The 16,360-nt window shown below is 40.8% G+C and overlaps 1 protein-coding gene across 1 annotated transcript; it reads left to right on the top strand.

The window, feature by feature from the left end:
* Positions 1 to 6,859: 6,859 nt before the first annotated feature.
* Positions 6,860 to 15,260, top strand: LOC104395112 (solute carrier family 2, facilitated glucose transporter member 11-like). Its single transcript, XM_010004785.1, has 12 exons — positions 6,860 to 6,883; positions 7,885 to 7,983; positions 8,565 to 8,725; positions 9,348 to 9,472; positions 9,978 to 10,107; positions 10,249 to 10,397; positions 10,990 to 11,177; positions 12,224 to 12,334; positions 12,411 to 12,512; positions 13,593 to 13,668; positions 14,588 to 14,715; positions 15,054 to 15,260. Exons 1-12 carry the CDS (start codon positions 6,860 to 6,862, stop codon positions 15,258 to 15,260), a joined length of 1,500 nt encoding a protein of 499 aa, XP_010003087.1.
* The last annotated feature ends 1,100 nt before the right edge of the window (positions 15,261 to 16,360 follow it).

Consider the following 16,360-nt stretch of genomic DNA (forward strand, 5'->3'; position numbering starts at 1 on the left):
CATTATAAAAAAAAATAAACGGCAAAAAAAAAAAAAAAAAAAAAAAGAGAGAGAAAAAAAAAAAGAAAAAAAGCACAGAATCTATGCTAGCCAACTAGCCAATGCCTGCCAGCTGTGTACTGGGCAAGGACACACTGCACTGCACTAGTGCACATCTGCAGACAATACTACACTTTAGCACTGCTGTGCTCCACAGCAGCCATACACTGCTGCTACAAGAGCTGTCAATCCTGTTGACCTCTGCAGCATTTACTCAGTTGTCTCCCAAAACTCTCCTGCCTTCATACAGCATGATCCACCATGTCTCCTGTTATGTTTCCACCATGTCTCCTATTTAGTAAGTCCTATCTTTCTGCAGTTCGACCACTCATGCTGATTTATCAATGCTGAGTTTTGGGGAGTTTTCTATTCAACAATTTCAAATAATGTATTTGCTACTTCTCAAGGAATAGCCACAGAAGAAGCTCTGATATTAAATATATATATATAAAATCTCAAGTGTGTATTCTAGCAACTGAAATCTGGGTTAGATTTTATATTTGATCTGATTTTACTCCCTGTATCAAAATAGGGAGCACTTATGCCACAAAATGTTCTCATTCAGAGACACCTCTCCTGTTGAATCGTTGAAATACTTAATCCACACATTCTAAGTGCTGCCCAATTGCTGCAAAAACCATCAACAGAAATCACACAAAGTAAACATTAACCTCAGCCTCAGGGTCAGACGGTTACTTAAGCAGAAGGTGCAGAAACAGCATGAGAGAAAACACTTCCTCAGTCTGTCAGAGTCCTGTCTACCTGGGATTAGCCACCCTTACAATACACGATGGACAAGCTCCTTCCAGATGTGGTGAGTACTGCAGCTGGCAGTACCAGCTGTTCATATTAATCTCTCAGAAGAACTGAGAGGTTGTTGCAATTACTGTTCCTAAAGAAACACAATACATACATGCTAAACTATTTTCAAAATAATAGGCTGGACAGTGAACAATCCTAATTTTATTGCTGTAAAAATTAGAGCTAACATTTAAATAAAAATTCAAAAGACACAGAATTAATTTTCTGGACTAAATATTCATGGAAACTTTGAAGTTCCAGCTGGGTAGAGAAATGTATTTTTTTAAAGAAGTTTTAATGTTGTCAAGTACTTAAATGGTGAGACATTTCTGTACTGTTTTCACCTGCTCCCAGATCTCCCAGGTACAACTGTGATACTCTTAGCTTTCCTAGTTAGTAGCCTGACAGTGATCTGATATTGTTTATTTGAAAATCAAAGGTTTGTGGAATGGTCAATTAATTAATGTGAAGAAGGGCAGCAAAACTGATAAATATAACCTTTATCTGGCTGATCTTTTTTTACATTGATGCTTTGCATGTTCTGCTATGATTAATTAAGCACCATCAAAGAAGGTATCTTAGAAATGCCGGGACTATGATATCACCAGTTTTTTTTGTGATGAGCTTGTACAATTCCTTGCAGGTTCAGTACCAGGGGTTGTCTGTAATACCCTTTGTGTTGGAAATTGGTGGATGACTCGCAATTGGCTTTCAAATCTCTATTGATAACTACTCAGGCATGGCAAAAAAGGATTTAAGCAGATATAACATCTTCAGGAATCATGTAAAGAATGTAAAGAATGTAAATTAATGTAAAATGTAATTTACAAAATGTAAAGAATGCCTCACAAAACAAATTGCAAATTGTTTCCATTGACATTCCATTCCCAGCTATTTCCACCTGTCCTTCTCTGCAGAGGAAAAGAATAAGATCCAGACTATAGCTGCCTTTCAGTGGGCATGCCCAGGTAACAAACACATGAGTCTCTCCACTTAACAGACTTTAACACTGCAGTCAAATTTTTCAAAAGATACCATGTAAAGTAATTTTAAGTGAGTCAATTTGGGTACCACAGCCACCTAGCTGAAATTGCAGACAGCCTAGTGGGAGCTATCTCATCTGGTCAGCAAACTGCATAAATTACCTCATCAATTTACTATGAATTCTTTCCAACAAATCTGCCAGCATGTCTTTGTAATTCTACACGAAAACACACACGCATACAAACATGCAGCCCTTTAATGAACCAATATGCTACATCATCAGTGCAAAGAGCTGCCAGTGATAGTGACCATAGTTTCTCTGTTCAGGTCCAAGGAAGGCATTTCCAAGGTGCTCTAAGAAGAGCCATGTGATCAGACAAGGCAAGAGAGATCAGACACTATATTGATGTTTCGACAAGTGTATAGTGTTACTTAAGGTTTATATAATAACAACTGGGAGATAGGATCTTATTTTTGCAAGACTGTGAACAGGATATAAACAAATGTCACTGGTGATCTCATACCATGTGTGTTAATATTATGATGTCTGACACCTTAGAGGAATAACTGTTGAATAACCTAAATAAATCTGCATGTACAAATATGCTGCATGAGTAGTACAGTTGCATCAAGCTGTCCTCTTTGTTCTGCACAGCTATGAAGAAACTGTGGGGTGAGGGAGAGCACCAGGCAGAAGTGGACAGTCTGCAAAAACAAAAGGCAGCGATGGAAAACTTCAGCCCCCTGAGTGTGTTGGGAGCAATGGAAGACCAAACTCTGCACAGGCAGCTGTGCATTTTGGTTGTTGTGATCAGAACTCTGCAATTCTCTGGCATGAATGAAATTGGGCATCTCCCCTTTTTATGCACTAAAACAACTCCTAGGTGTCCATAAGACAATTCTGCAGCTGAAGCTTGGAGATGCTATAAAAGAAGCTGTATCTGGGTGGGAGTCCAGCAGTCATGAGATTAACTCCTGGCCATCAACTGACTGCTGATTTGGCTTCGGGTGTTTTTGTCTATCCATCTAACACTCTTCATTTGGAAAACTGGTATTTGCTATCTACCTCACAGAAAAAAAAAAGAGAGCTGAAATAAGCTGGCAAAGAAGTGTACAAATGCACTGTGTTATTTAAGAAGAGAAGTTTTGAATTATGGTTAATTTCTTCTGCTATAACTCTGGAGGCAGACTGTCTTGTGTACATACACCCAGGATGAAATCTTATGCTGCTTTTTGCCACCACTCTGGCAGTGCTTCTATAGAGCTTGCAGCTTCCCTAACAATGTCATAAAGGGGAACTTCTAATGCCTGAGTCACCTGTTTGTAAATAAGAAAAGGATGAGACAAAACAGAACACAAATATGAGACTTTTCTTCCATGCTGCTCCTTTCGCAGTTGGCACGGATGTGCAAATGTGATGCAGTTGCAAGTGCTAGTACTTCTGAACTGCACTGAACAGACATTAAAGCCACGGAGTAGCTAAATATACACACTTTCATTGGTTAGTTTCTTCTCTCTGATTTTACTCTCCTCTTCCTCTTTTTCATATCTTGGTTTCAGGCATCCCAACATTTCTGCACATAGAGGAGAGAATTCTACAATTCTACAATTGTAATCTTGGTCAGGGTCCCTTTGTCTTTGCTGGTCCTTTTAAAACAACCAGTCTCGGCAGAAGCACAGCTGGAACATTGCAGAGGGACTGTTCACCCTTGTCACACAGCACCATGTCAGGTTTAAAAGCATGAGTCTTGGATCCCTCTGTCTCTCTCTTATGAAACACCCTCACTACTTCATGGATTAAGGAACCTTCCCATCTAAAGCCTTCATCCTCCCAGGATGCACAAATCCAATGTGCTAAAGCTCAGGAGGGCTGTTCTCCTACATGGTTACTACTATTGCTGCATCTCCTGCAGTTACTGATAAACCAGGCGGTATATGATTAACCCACCAATGTTAATGTTTGCATGTTGTTTTAACCTCATGCCAAGGCCTCTGTTTCTCATACTTCTGCAAGAATCATCTCAAATTATTTTGACTATTCACCTTCCCTATCTTTTACTAAAAAGGAGAGATAAAACAAGTAAGCCAGCCTTTTTTCTTTTAGCTCTCTCTGTCCTACTTCATCAGTGGCTTCGTTGTGACTGACATCTTGGAGAAGAAGCTGGAAATGTAGGTGCCACCCAGGCATCAGGGACAAAATCAGTGTTGTGAGGCTGCAGCTGGATCCAACAGAACTGAATACAACCAACAGCATCTCTGTCAGTGTGTCAGGGTTATGCTTGCATCTGTTCAAAGCAGGTTATGTTCTGTAAACATTATGGCTTCACCAGCTGTTGCAGCTGTTGTCAGGAGAGCTAACAAAGCTACTTAGAAGGCGGAGCACAGTCTCCTCAAGCTACTGACTGCTGGAGCCTTCTCATCTCATTTTTTTGTCTTTTCTTGGGCCTGCCAGGATATAGTGGGGCTAGAATAGCTGTACCAATAGTGAAAAGAGAAAGGAAGAAGCTTAATGTGAATTCCCTCATCTTCCTCAGGAAATTCATCCATCATTAACACTTCTTGTCACTTCTGTAGGTAGAACATTAAATTATGATGATAGGCACATCTCTTGTTTTTCTGGACCACAGCTGACTTCCATCAGGTGATGACCAGGACTGAAACTAAAATTATAGCAGTTTCTTTGTGTTGAAAACACGTGATAAGCTTTTCAAATTACACTTTCTATTTCTAAACCATTCTTGAAAAGGCAGAATATTTGTTTTCTATTGTTGGAAAAGATATGAATATTCCTTCATATACACAAGTAGAATCTTCATTAATAATATTTACTCTCCTATCATCTTAAAAGCCTGAGAGCAGTCAATAATCAATGTCATCATAATATAGAATATGTGCTATTCTAAGATTTCACTTGGGAAATGTTCTGTGCCTAAATGTCTTCTTTAATTCCAGTCTCCATGATTTTGCTATTCAGAATTTAATTGTGAGTTTTGGATAACAAAACCAAAGTTTAAAATTGAACCTAGAAGAAACCACCGAGTTCCTCTCAGTGTGAAATTAAACTGCAGGTGGCTTCAGTCATCCACAGTGTGCAATACTGTGCAGATCAACCTGGCTCAGAACCAAGCCCAAGCTTTGATCTCTTTAGACAAATTTATGACACACCTCATGAAAGTGAGTTTCGTGTGTTTGTCCATTTCACAGCAAGCGTTTCTTACAGTTCTGTATACAAAAAATGGAAAGATCTCCTTAACTCTGTAACAATTCCTTAAACGTGAAAACATGCACAACTTTCATAGTGAAACAGAGCCTTTTCTAGAATATAGGTGAAATTTTTTACAGAAAGGGTCAATCCCATTAACTTGACAGAAGACAGGAGGTAAACTCCTAGGCGAAAAACCTCCTAGAATTATTGATAATGTGAAACATACCATGGTATATAGTCATGGTAGCTCAGAATTACCAGAAATCCTCCAAATTATATGAGATATTTTTACTGTGAGCTGGTGGAATTTACTGCTTTTTGAGACCCATGGTAATTTTAGAGGAGTGTAGGAAACCTTATGACCTAACCCTCTCCCATGCTTTGATACAGTTTGAGAAAAAGGATGTAATTAAAAGGAAACATTAAAATTTAAAAGCCATAAATACTCAAAAGCTATGCAACTTGAATTTTTGTACAATCAAAATGTTACAATTGCTGGTGTTCAAAAGAAAATGCTAACAAAAATGCCAAATCATTCTAAATGCAGTTGCAAGCCAGAATAAACATCATTTGCTTGGCAGTTACATAGGCAATAGTTGGAATTACACAAGTAACCAAGGTTTTATTATTAACATGCTTTTTTTTCTCATTTCTTTAGACTCGCAGTATTTGCAGTAAACTTCTCTGTAAATAATTGCATCCTGCGTGTCATGAAATGACAGTACGAGTCCCGAGGGTGAGCTTGGGCATTTACTAAGGGTTTCAGTACAACCCCACTGCCCTGTGTGCCCTGGGGGTGGGGGAAAGGCCCGTAGCATGTGCAAGAGCAAGAGAAACCCTTTGAAAGCAGGAAGACATGAGAGCCCCAGGGAAACCCTGAGTGCTGTGTCTGGTAGAGATACAGTTAGAGCTTTACTTCATAAGAAAGGAGCCTCTGGAAAACAAAGGTGACTTTTCAAAGGCTGCCACACTGATTTTGGATTTCTGTGTCTGTAACTGTCAAAACTGAGACCTGAGAGATTAAGATCCCAGTTGTCCCACCCAAACTCTTCAGGGAGTATTTACCCACTTTAGTTACTCTCATGAGTGAGCCTTCCAGTTAATGGCTGTTTCAAGCAGAGCCTCCAGGACCAGATGCTCTCTTCCCAAAGCCTCTGCTGTGGCTCATCTCTTACTGCCTTTTCACTACTCCTGTTCAACAAACATCTCCATTAACACCAGACAGGAGGTACTCCTCCTCAGCACAGTCTAACTGACACACAAAGCAGGAACAACAAAAATAGGCTTTGAAATTTGCTACCTCTGTTTCAAGCCCACTGAAGGGCCCTATGCTTCAGAATTTGCCTATTTTTCACTTAGTGAACAATATTTATTACACCAACAAATCTGAAACAGAACACCACATGCTTTACTTACTAATAAATAATAGTGCCTAAGCATTGTACCAGCTGCTTTTTGCTTTGTGCAGATTACAGCAGAGATACCCCTCAGTCCATATCATAGGAATGTCTTACTCTTCCTGGAAAACTGTTTAGATTTTGTCTGAACTATTCTCCTTTCCCTTTCCAAAGCTCTCCCTTACCCCCCAGGTGCAAAAAATTTCTGATTTGAAACTTTCCCCGGCAATTATTTCCTGAAATATTTAATCCAGCAGTGTTAACTTTGGCCAGTTGAAGTAAATATAAGTGAGTGAAGACAAAATAGTAAAAATTTAACTCTGGTGCCTGAAGCCCAATGCCCACTGCCATACCAGCAGGCAGGAGACAGAGACACGGAAACCTGTGATGACAAAGACACATCACACGCTGGACAACCAGCCCCCAGCCAGAGATGACCAGCTTCCTATCAGACCTGGTAAGTAGTTGGTGGGGTATTTACATCTGTGCCATTTTTGTACACTGCTAGTGTTTCCAAGAAAAGAAAGTCAGTATCTCAGTAAAAACAACCATGTTGAGATATTACAGATGTTTGTTTCATGTGCTCTGCCATCCAACTTTGTCCAATTTTTATCAATATATTAATGTTTCTTAAGTGTTTTCATTTACTGGAAAACATCTTCTTACCCTCAAACATAATTTGCTTTGATTATCTGCTGGGGGAAAAAAAAAAGTTATATTAAATATATCCCTAATTATTTAGTGTAAGAGATGGCAGGCAGATATTTTGAAAGGCACTGTGCAAAAGGGAAGTTTCTTGCTGTTCCCTCATCTCCATCTAGGTTAAAAAACATGGATTTCCATGGGCTGCCACACTGACAGAAACCTGAGTGAAAAAAAAACATGCTAGAAGAAACATCAGTCTATTTTTTCTTGCCCATTTCAGAGTTCTTTGTTTTTAATTTTTAGCTGCTGTGGGCAATTTCAGGAGACTTTGACACAAAACTTGAATTGAGGTATCAGTGCCCACTAGCGAAAGGTCTGAAGGGTAGCTAGCTCAGCAGCTGCTCTCTCAGGTAAGACAGATCTGGGTACAGAGGGCCTGGTCACTACTGTGGGCACAGGTCTGGGTTGCAGGTAGCCTGGCCACTGTCCAGACAGCAGAGAGGCAAATAAGACCTTCCTCCTCCAAACCACTCTCATGTGCATTAGCCCTGGCATGGGAATGAGCTTGTTACTCTGTTGACTAATTATCAAGAAGGGGAAGGAAATATATCGGTTTCCATAGATAAAGGCTGCATTTTCTTGAGTTGGATGTGGGAAATCACAGGAGGAATTACACTTAACAGACAAGTAGAGGGAACATGTCTATCTCCAAATCTCTCAAACACATTAGATGTTCCTGGAGAATGCAAGACACACTCTGAGAGCAGCCTGCTTAAGCTACAAGCTTAAGAAGACTTTGTTCTACCTCTGCAGGTCCAGTACCGGGGGCTCTTTCAGATGATCACAATCCTGGGGATTGGTGGAACATTCCAAATTGGCTTTCAAATTTCTACCATCACCTACATGTCTCAGGTATGTAGAGACACACAAGACACACTGGTTAATGGTGGCACTGAGTCTACATTACTGCTTTCTGGCAGTCTGCAAGGGTTTAATCACAGTATTGTCCTCTCACAATTCTTTCCCATGACTATTCCTGCTTTCTGGCAGTCTGCAAGGGTTTAATCACAGTATTGTCCTCTCACAATTCTTTCCCATGACTATACTATCATGTAAAGCAGAACACGCCAAAGTGTTGAAAACATAAGAAAAGAGGGGAGCCTGCAAATTGTTGTTTGTATAAGTGCTCCTCAGAAAACAGACTGACTGGGTTGGCATTTGTCTCTCCTATAAACCTACAGCATGTGCCTACTTCAGTGGTCTCATTTGACACCATTCTTCACTACAAGCCAGGCCTCTGTTCCTCAGATTCCAAAGACAAAAAAACAAGGAATGGCAAAATGAACACAACATATGCTATTACACTGTCTATTAGCTTATTATATGAAATAGTGACTTAAGCTGAAGCAACAAAATTATGTTCTAAATATAATAAAATACATGCACTGGAGTCACAGTTTTTGTTGTTTTGTTGTTTTTTTTTCCTGTCTCAGCATGTTAAGGCCTTCATCAATGAAACTTGGCTGGAGCGATATGGCTACCCCATCCATCAGGATAACCTCTTGTTCCTATGGTCTATCACTGTGTCCATCTATGGTATAGGAGGACTTTTGGGTTCTTCATCAAGTAGATACCTGACTGTCAAGTATGGCAAGTATGTATGTTTGAAGACAACTTGTCAATTCAATCTTAGCTTAAGGAAATTATAGTTGAGGTTTTAAACATGAGACAGACTTTCAGGCTTAACCATGGCTGCCCCACAGCCAGTTTATCAGTGTTGTCAACAGATTTGGCTGATTCTTGAGCTTGTCCTGTGGCACAGGCTAATCAACTGTGCTGCCAGCCAGTCACACCAGAGGCAGTTACTCAAGCTGGACTGGTGTTAGCCTGGAGGGAAAGCAGCCTCCCCTGTTTGAAGACAGAATGTGCTTCTTGGAGGTGCTACTCAAAATATAGCAGCATTGAGATGCTGCTAAATGCTACATCAATGTGTTTCATTATGGTTTTTCAAGTGCAGAAAACCTTTAAGACTTTTCTCCACTGCAAAACCCAGAAGTGTTCTCAAACTCCCCGGGCACACTCTGAGTCCAGAGTATTCAGTGCCAACAGTGTGGAAGGGCTTATTTTGTCACAGACCACCTATGTAAAATTTCACAAAACTAGCAAGACAATTTCACCCAAGACATCCTACATGCCAGGAGCTTAAGAGCCATTTCTGCTCCGATTAAAAAAAAAATAAAAAAATTATTATTTTTTTTATTTTCTTACACTTACAGAAAGAAATGTCTCCTGTTCAACAATCTGCTCATGATAGTGGGAGCATCTGTCATGGGCTGCTGTAAAACAGCCCAGTCCTTTGAGATGATTCTAATTGGACGCTTCATGTGTGGAATAAGCGCAGGTAAGTGATTTCTCCCACAGGTCTGAAGGCTCTCCCAAAATTTTACATCTTTATTCAAAGTAAATAATCACCCTTCACTAAGAAAATAAAATATTAAAGCCAGTGATCCCTTGCCAGATCTTCTACAACACCCAGTAATAAAGAAAACAATTGCTACTAATTTCACTAGTATGAAATAAAATTCAACTTTCCCAAGGGCACAAATACTTAAAGCTGTCAGGCATGTTTTGATACAGTATGAAACAAGTACAAGTTACACCTACACCCCAAGGAGAAAACTGTACATTACTGAAGGTCAGGAAACTGTACAGTGCAAAAAGGACAGGAACCAAATACTCTTGTAGAAAAGCTGAGAAAATCCAATACTGAAAAATCGCATAAGTGGATTGAAGTATAAGAAACAATTTGGTGCATGAGGCAACCATATTCCATAATGGTGGATTATTTACAGGCAATTAATGAGTTAATTCTTTCTTCTCTTCCATATTTCTCTCCTCACCTCAAGGTCTTTGTGTTCCTCTGCACCACCAATACGTTGGGGAAATTTCCCCTAAGAAGCTACGTGGATTTGCAAATTCCACTTCCTCTTTCTTTTGGTCACTGGGAAAAGCCATAGGGCAAATTTCAGGACAAAGGTATCATACAATTGATTTCCCACCCAATTCATTTCAGGATCCCCTCTACCTTTTGCTTTTTCCTCTGCTTTTCCATCCATTCCTTTCTCTCCTCAAAATCAATGCAATGAACATTCTACACACACATTTTATCCCCTCCAGGGAGCTGCTGGGCAGCCAGTCCCTGTGGCCCATGCTAATGGCCTCGTGTGGATTTCCAGCAGTGGTCCAGCTGGTCACTCTGCCGTTCTTCCCTGAGTCCCCCCCATATCTCCTCATGCGTAAAGGAGACCCAGAAGGCTGCAAAAAAGGTAACCTCTCCCTCACTTGGCTTTCAGTTGGTTTGTGATGTTTGCTCTCCCCGTTTGGAAAAAAACAAATGGGACAAAATTTCACCTTGCTCACTTCTAAGATGTCTCTGTGAATACCTACTAAGTGCATTTTTGTTGCATTCCTCAGAACATGAAACTACTCCCTACAGCTCTGTATTACAAAATCTTAGACATTCAGCTAACACCACCTGAGCAGCCAGTCTAGTAATAACTGCTAAATGATAAATGCTAAATGATAGATGATAAATGGCTGTTTGCACTGCAGGGCTCCATAGGGCACCCCTCAGCTCTTGGTTGTTGTTACCCTGAGAGAAAGCAGAAGAAAAGTGGACCCCCAGGCATGGAGGGAGTCATTGTTCACCTCACTAGGCCTTTCTGTAAGAACAGGTGCCTCTGTGCAGAAGGGTACCAGGGCTCTGGAGCACACTGTAGGATATCTCTGCCTCACACCACAGGCACAGCCCATGCAAGCTATGCTGGCAGGCACTAGTATTAGCTATTCAATAAACTCCTTAGGCAACAAGCAACAGAGACAAATTAACATGGCAGGTCTCGCTCTCCTTCTCCACAGCCGTAAGGCAGCTTTGGGGTGAAGGCCATCACCAAGCAGAGATTGATGACATCATGAAAGAGAAGGCAACAATGAAAAACACCAAGATCCTGAGTATCCTGGAGCTAATCAAAGAACCAGCTTTCCGTTGGCAGCTGTATACGATAATTGTTCTGACCGCCACAGTTCAGCTATGTGGCATCAATGCAGTTGAGTGCACTTCCCCCTTAAAGTCTCAAAGACTTATTGACAATGTTAAAGGAGACATCATGGCTCCCAGGAGCTCCCTCTGTTTTTCTCAGACTTCTCAGCCCACAACTTGTTGCCTGCCAATTTCTCTTGCAGCAGCAGCAATCTGCAAGTGTTGGCCAGGCTCTTCATACGACATCCCTTTGCCAAGCCCTTGGTACTTGCTGGAGTTACCTTCCTTGGTAGTAAGGCTTATTTAACAGCCACCTTCGGAAGCTGCTCCAAGGCCGCAGAACACACTCTTACAAATGAGCAAAATCCATCATTAAGTTTTGTGTTACTGTTCCCTGCAACTGTTGCTATTTAGCCCCAGCTCTCAGCACCCTCAGACCCTGGGCTGGCAGTGTGCTCACTCTACATTAAAAGCTGACCAACGAGTGCACTCACTGCTCTGGCAGCTTCTGCAGTTCTCTGCCTCTTCCTCAAGATGTTTTTGAAGCCACAGCATTGCAATTGCCCGCATGATTTTTCAACCTCTAACATCACGATGCATCATCTGTAAAGGAAATGCACAGCTGAGTCTAATACAGCTTCAACTGGAATATTTATCATCCCAGCATATCTCCAAATGGTCGCAGAGATATTTGTAAAAGAAAAGGTGCTTGTTTTAACCCCCAAGACTCCATAACCCATGTTCTTTCTTGAGAAATAGGAGTATATCCTATAATGTTACTTTTGGATGGACTCCAGAAGGGATAATATATCTTCCTGTTTCTGAAAGCACCTAAATTAGGACCCTGCAAACCTAATTACATTGCAGCAGCTGGAGATTCTCTGATCCCAGTATTTTTCCTTTTATCTAATTAATTACTTAATTACATTTTTTAATATTTTTGCCTACCAATAAAGTGAACACTACCAAAAAGAGTGCAGAATGCTAGCTCCCTCCAAAGCTGAGCTGCATGCTCCTTGGCTAGCAGGTCCTGTCCAGGGCAGTGTCACACAGGTATGGGTAAGAAATCAGTTATTTTCTTCTCTTACTGTTTTATGTGGGTTTTTTTTTCAGATTTATTTTTATACTTTCGAAGTCCTGAAGGCAGCTGGTTTTGATGAAAAAATGATCTCCTATATGACACTCTCTCTTGGACTCTCTGAACTTGTAGCTGCTGTAGTCTGTGTAAGTCACATTGCTATGGGAATGGGTCACAATTTGCCCTTCTGGCCCTGGCACCAATGTGATTTCTGTCTTTCAGAGCTCCATCATCGAGCGACTGGGCAGGAAAGTGCTCCTAAGAGGAGGCTACTGGATCATGGGTTCACTGCTAGCTGCTATCACCGTGACTCTCTCCCTACAGGTAAGGAAGCTCTTCTCACAGCAGATTTCTCTGTCTGTTCTGTTGATAACCTCTGCTCACAGGCAGAACAATGCTGCTGAGAAAGGAAAGTCAGGCTTAAAAGTGCCAAAATTACTTCTGTGCTCACAGTTTACCCTCTGAGAGGTGAACAGCCTAAAGATCAAGCTTATCTATACATAGGATTATACTCTCTTTCAGGACCCACTCTCTTGTACTCCTGTCTTCCTTTCAACACGGTCCCCTGAGCTCAGCCAGGAGCACATATAACACTGGGAGACTAGGCCTGGCTCCTGATTTCATCAGACTGCAAGCACCAAACACTGGCCAGCAGAAACCAAAATAAACAAAACCCAGATTCTCTGCATCGTAACTTAGCTGCAGAAGATACTGGGAATGCACATATTTGTAGAGACTGGAGACCAGTTCACGTCTATAACAGTGTGTCATTGCTGTAGCTTCTTCAGCAGCAAATGTTTTGGTTCACCAGTATTCATCGCGAGCTGCTCTGTAGACACTACTGTATAATTAGCCTTGAAGCCAGGTGGTGGCAGCACACTTCCATTTTTGTTTCATACACGAAGGATCTCAAACATAGGAGGTAGAAATGTTTTTCCCTAAAGCACTGAGTCTTATACAAGACTTCTAAGATGTAGGAAAGTTCCTTTTCAGTATTAGTTATTGAACCTATCACATAACAAAAGTGAAGAAAGATATGATTTGGCCTTCCCATATCTCTAAGGGTTGAGGAAAGTACTACGGGGTCAAGAAGAAAAGAGAACAAGGTGGAAAAGTACTACGCAGACTTCTTTAATTGAAGGCTTCTAAGCTTGACAGCTGCTCTGCACTAGCAAACTTGCTTCTCTGCTCACCTAACAAAAACCTCACTGCTTCATCCATGGGAAAAAGCACTTGGAGTTCTCTGCCACTTTCCCCCCACACTGTGTATTTTTTTCTTAAGGTGACAGTGTTGGAAAATGGGCAGCATTTCTCACCTGCAGTTATCAACAGACTTCACCTAGAAGTTCCTAATGTTTCTCTGTGTTTGAGTTGTTTAGTTTTGGTTTGGTTTTTTTTTCCCAGGACTGGTATTTCTGGATGCCATACTGCAGCCTTTGTCTGATTATCTTGTTTGTAGTGGTCTTTGCAGTTGGGCCAGGTGAGTACTTCATTCAGAAGAAATAAAATATTCAAGTCATGTGAGTTTATTAATATGGCTAGGAAAATACTGCATAATATTGCATTACATTTAGCACAAGTACATTCATTTAACCTAATACTTTAGTCATTTAAACATTGTGGGTCCAATCGTTGCCAGAAACTTCAATGCCATCAGGTTTGGATTTTGCTAACAAGAGGAAAGGAAGAGAGCAAGAAGTACTCACTGGAAAAACACAGCACAAATGGAGCAAAAGCAGATGGGTAAAAGATTTTTTGAAGCACTAAGAAAAAATAAAGAAAAAGAAAAACAAGACTTCTTTTAAATTCAGTGTTGCATAATGTTATATCTTAACCCACATAGACAGCAGTGCAGAAGACCTATTTTGGAATAATTATTTTCCTAGCATATACTATCTGCTTCTCTTTAAATATTTTTTTAAAACCTATTCATTTTCAAAATATTTGCCTTCCCCTATGTCAGGGGAAGTTCAAGTTGTTGAAGTCCGGTGAGTTTGAAACATAACTGAAGTGCCCAGGAAGTGAAACTAGGAAGACCACTCATGGCTAGTCTAGCAGTATCACATTAGGAATTCTTGTTAGTAATAATATTTGTTATTCCATCCTTACACAGCTTCTTTCATAAGATTATCAGACTTTATCAAGTGTTAACAACTTAATTCTTGAATATCCCAGATAAATGTATTTGAATAATTTACCATTTTAAGAAGTTGATGTGTAGAAGTTTATAAGATGCTGTAAACATTTGTTTTCTAAAAAGCAGTGATATACTCAACTATTTTGAATGCCAGTCTGTAACAGTGACATCTGATTGCTGACTGTGTAATGGTAGTGTTCACTACAAATGTTCAAACCAAACACATCAACTAGTAATAATTCTCATTCTTCTTTCCTTGCAGCTGGTTCCACAGTTTCTGTTAGGGTTGAAATCTTCACGCTCTCCTGCAGACCACCTGCCTTTGCCATCACTGCTGTTCTCAACTGGGTGGGCATGTTTGTGATTGGAACCACCTTCCCCTTCATTGTGGTGAGTCACTTTCCCTGGGACACTACCCAGGGGCACAAAGCTCGAGTTGGCTGTGGGAGCAGGAAGAAGAACAGAAAGAGATGACATTGCTGTGTCAATCTAGACATGGCATGTCAGTCAGCCTTGCCACCTGCTCTCCCCAGTCCACTTTTGCAACTGAAGGGCCCTGATTTGCCAAAGATACTTGTTCAGACTGAAATATTTGTCAAAGCTCAAAATGCAAAGAACTTCTTGACAAATTCAAAGTACTTTGGGACCCAAAGACAAGAACTGTGCCAAGAAAGTGGCAAAAGAAAAGATGCTCATTTTGCTCTTTCTCACTTTGCTCTTCCCTGCAGGAAAGACTCAAGCACTTCTGCTTCCTCATCTCTATGGGGGTACTTTTCACTTCAGGGACAATTATCCACCTGATCCTTCCAGAAACAAAAGGAAAATCAATTGTGGAAATCACAGAAGAGTTCGATAAGCTAAACTTTAAAAAGAAACGTATTCCAACTCCTTCAAACCATGTCACAGAGGATTATACTTTCTGCACCCGGCTTTGACTGGCCATAAAGGAGAGTCAGGATCTCCTCAGGAAGGAAAAAAACACACTTGTGGTGTTCTGACAAACAAGCTGGTCCAAATGGACTGCCAGCTTTTGTATCTGTCACTTACAAGGTTCCCATTTTGCCAAACCAGCACCTTTCTCAAGCACTCCTCTCTGGGCAGCTTAGCAAAGGAATGATGGCTGATATTAACAGGGTAGACTCGTGTGAATCATGAGCATTTTGGCTTAACTTGCCAATGTGTAAATCTCTTAACAGAGCAACTAATACATACTGAAACTACATGTAGAATTTATAAACACTCTGCTGACCGCAGAGAAAGGGAAGACCTGTGATGCCCTCTCTCTCTATGATTTCTGAATGTGTTTTTACAAACCTGAAATGGGAACAGTGAAGTTCTTGGCTTGCTATGTCTGGCTAGGGTTCAATCCATAACAGATTAAAGAAAAAATTTAGTGGAATGGGAGAGTAATTCTTTGTTTCTCTAGACTCAGCTGAATAATCAAGCCTTGCCAGGTTCCCATGCATAACGTCATGTCGTCCTTGTGTTGTATTTAGTTTGACAGACTTCAACCCTTTTGAATTGAAGTTTTCCATGTCAGCAGCCATCCTTGCTTTGACTTTAATTTTTGCTAACAAATTCAGCCTTTTAATTCTAAGCTCAGACTTGTTCATTAAAAAGTATGTGGGAAAAGCTCCTGTGCAATTCTTCTCAAGGAATAGTATCTTTCAGTGGCAATGCAGCTAAAGGACAGGACTCATGGGTGGAATTCAGTTTTCATAAGCTACAAGCACATAGAGTCATTTGAGATAATCTGTGCTATCTTGCCTATTACCATCAACATCTCAAGCTGGGAGCTTCTCTTCCAGGATCAGAGTTCCCACAGGTATCTCACAGGCTGTGAATCCCAGAGCAATTTGGCTGCTACTTTGCCTTGTGTGGCTTTTGGCTACATGGACCAAATTTACCACATAAGCACAGCCCCAGGGTGGTAGTCCTGGCTGTAATAGAGTACTTGTTGCCTTACAGTTTCTCCTAAAGACATCTGTCCAGGACCTTACTGTGTGTACAGCAGACTGTCAGCAAAAGCTCAATC

This window comes from Chaetura pelagica, unplaced genomic scaffold (genome assembly GCF_000747805.2).
Source record: "Chaetura pelagica isolate M959 unplaced genomic scaffold, ChaPel_1.0 scaffold249, whole genome shotgun sequence".
In the NCBI taxonomy this organism is placed as follows: Eukaryota; Metazoa; Chordata; class Aves; order Apodiformes; family Apodidae; genus Chaetura; species Chaetura pelagica.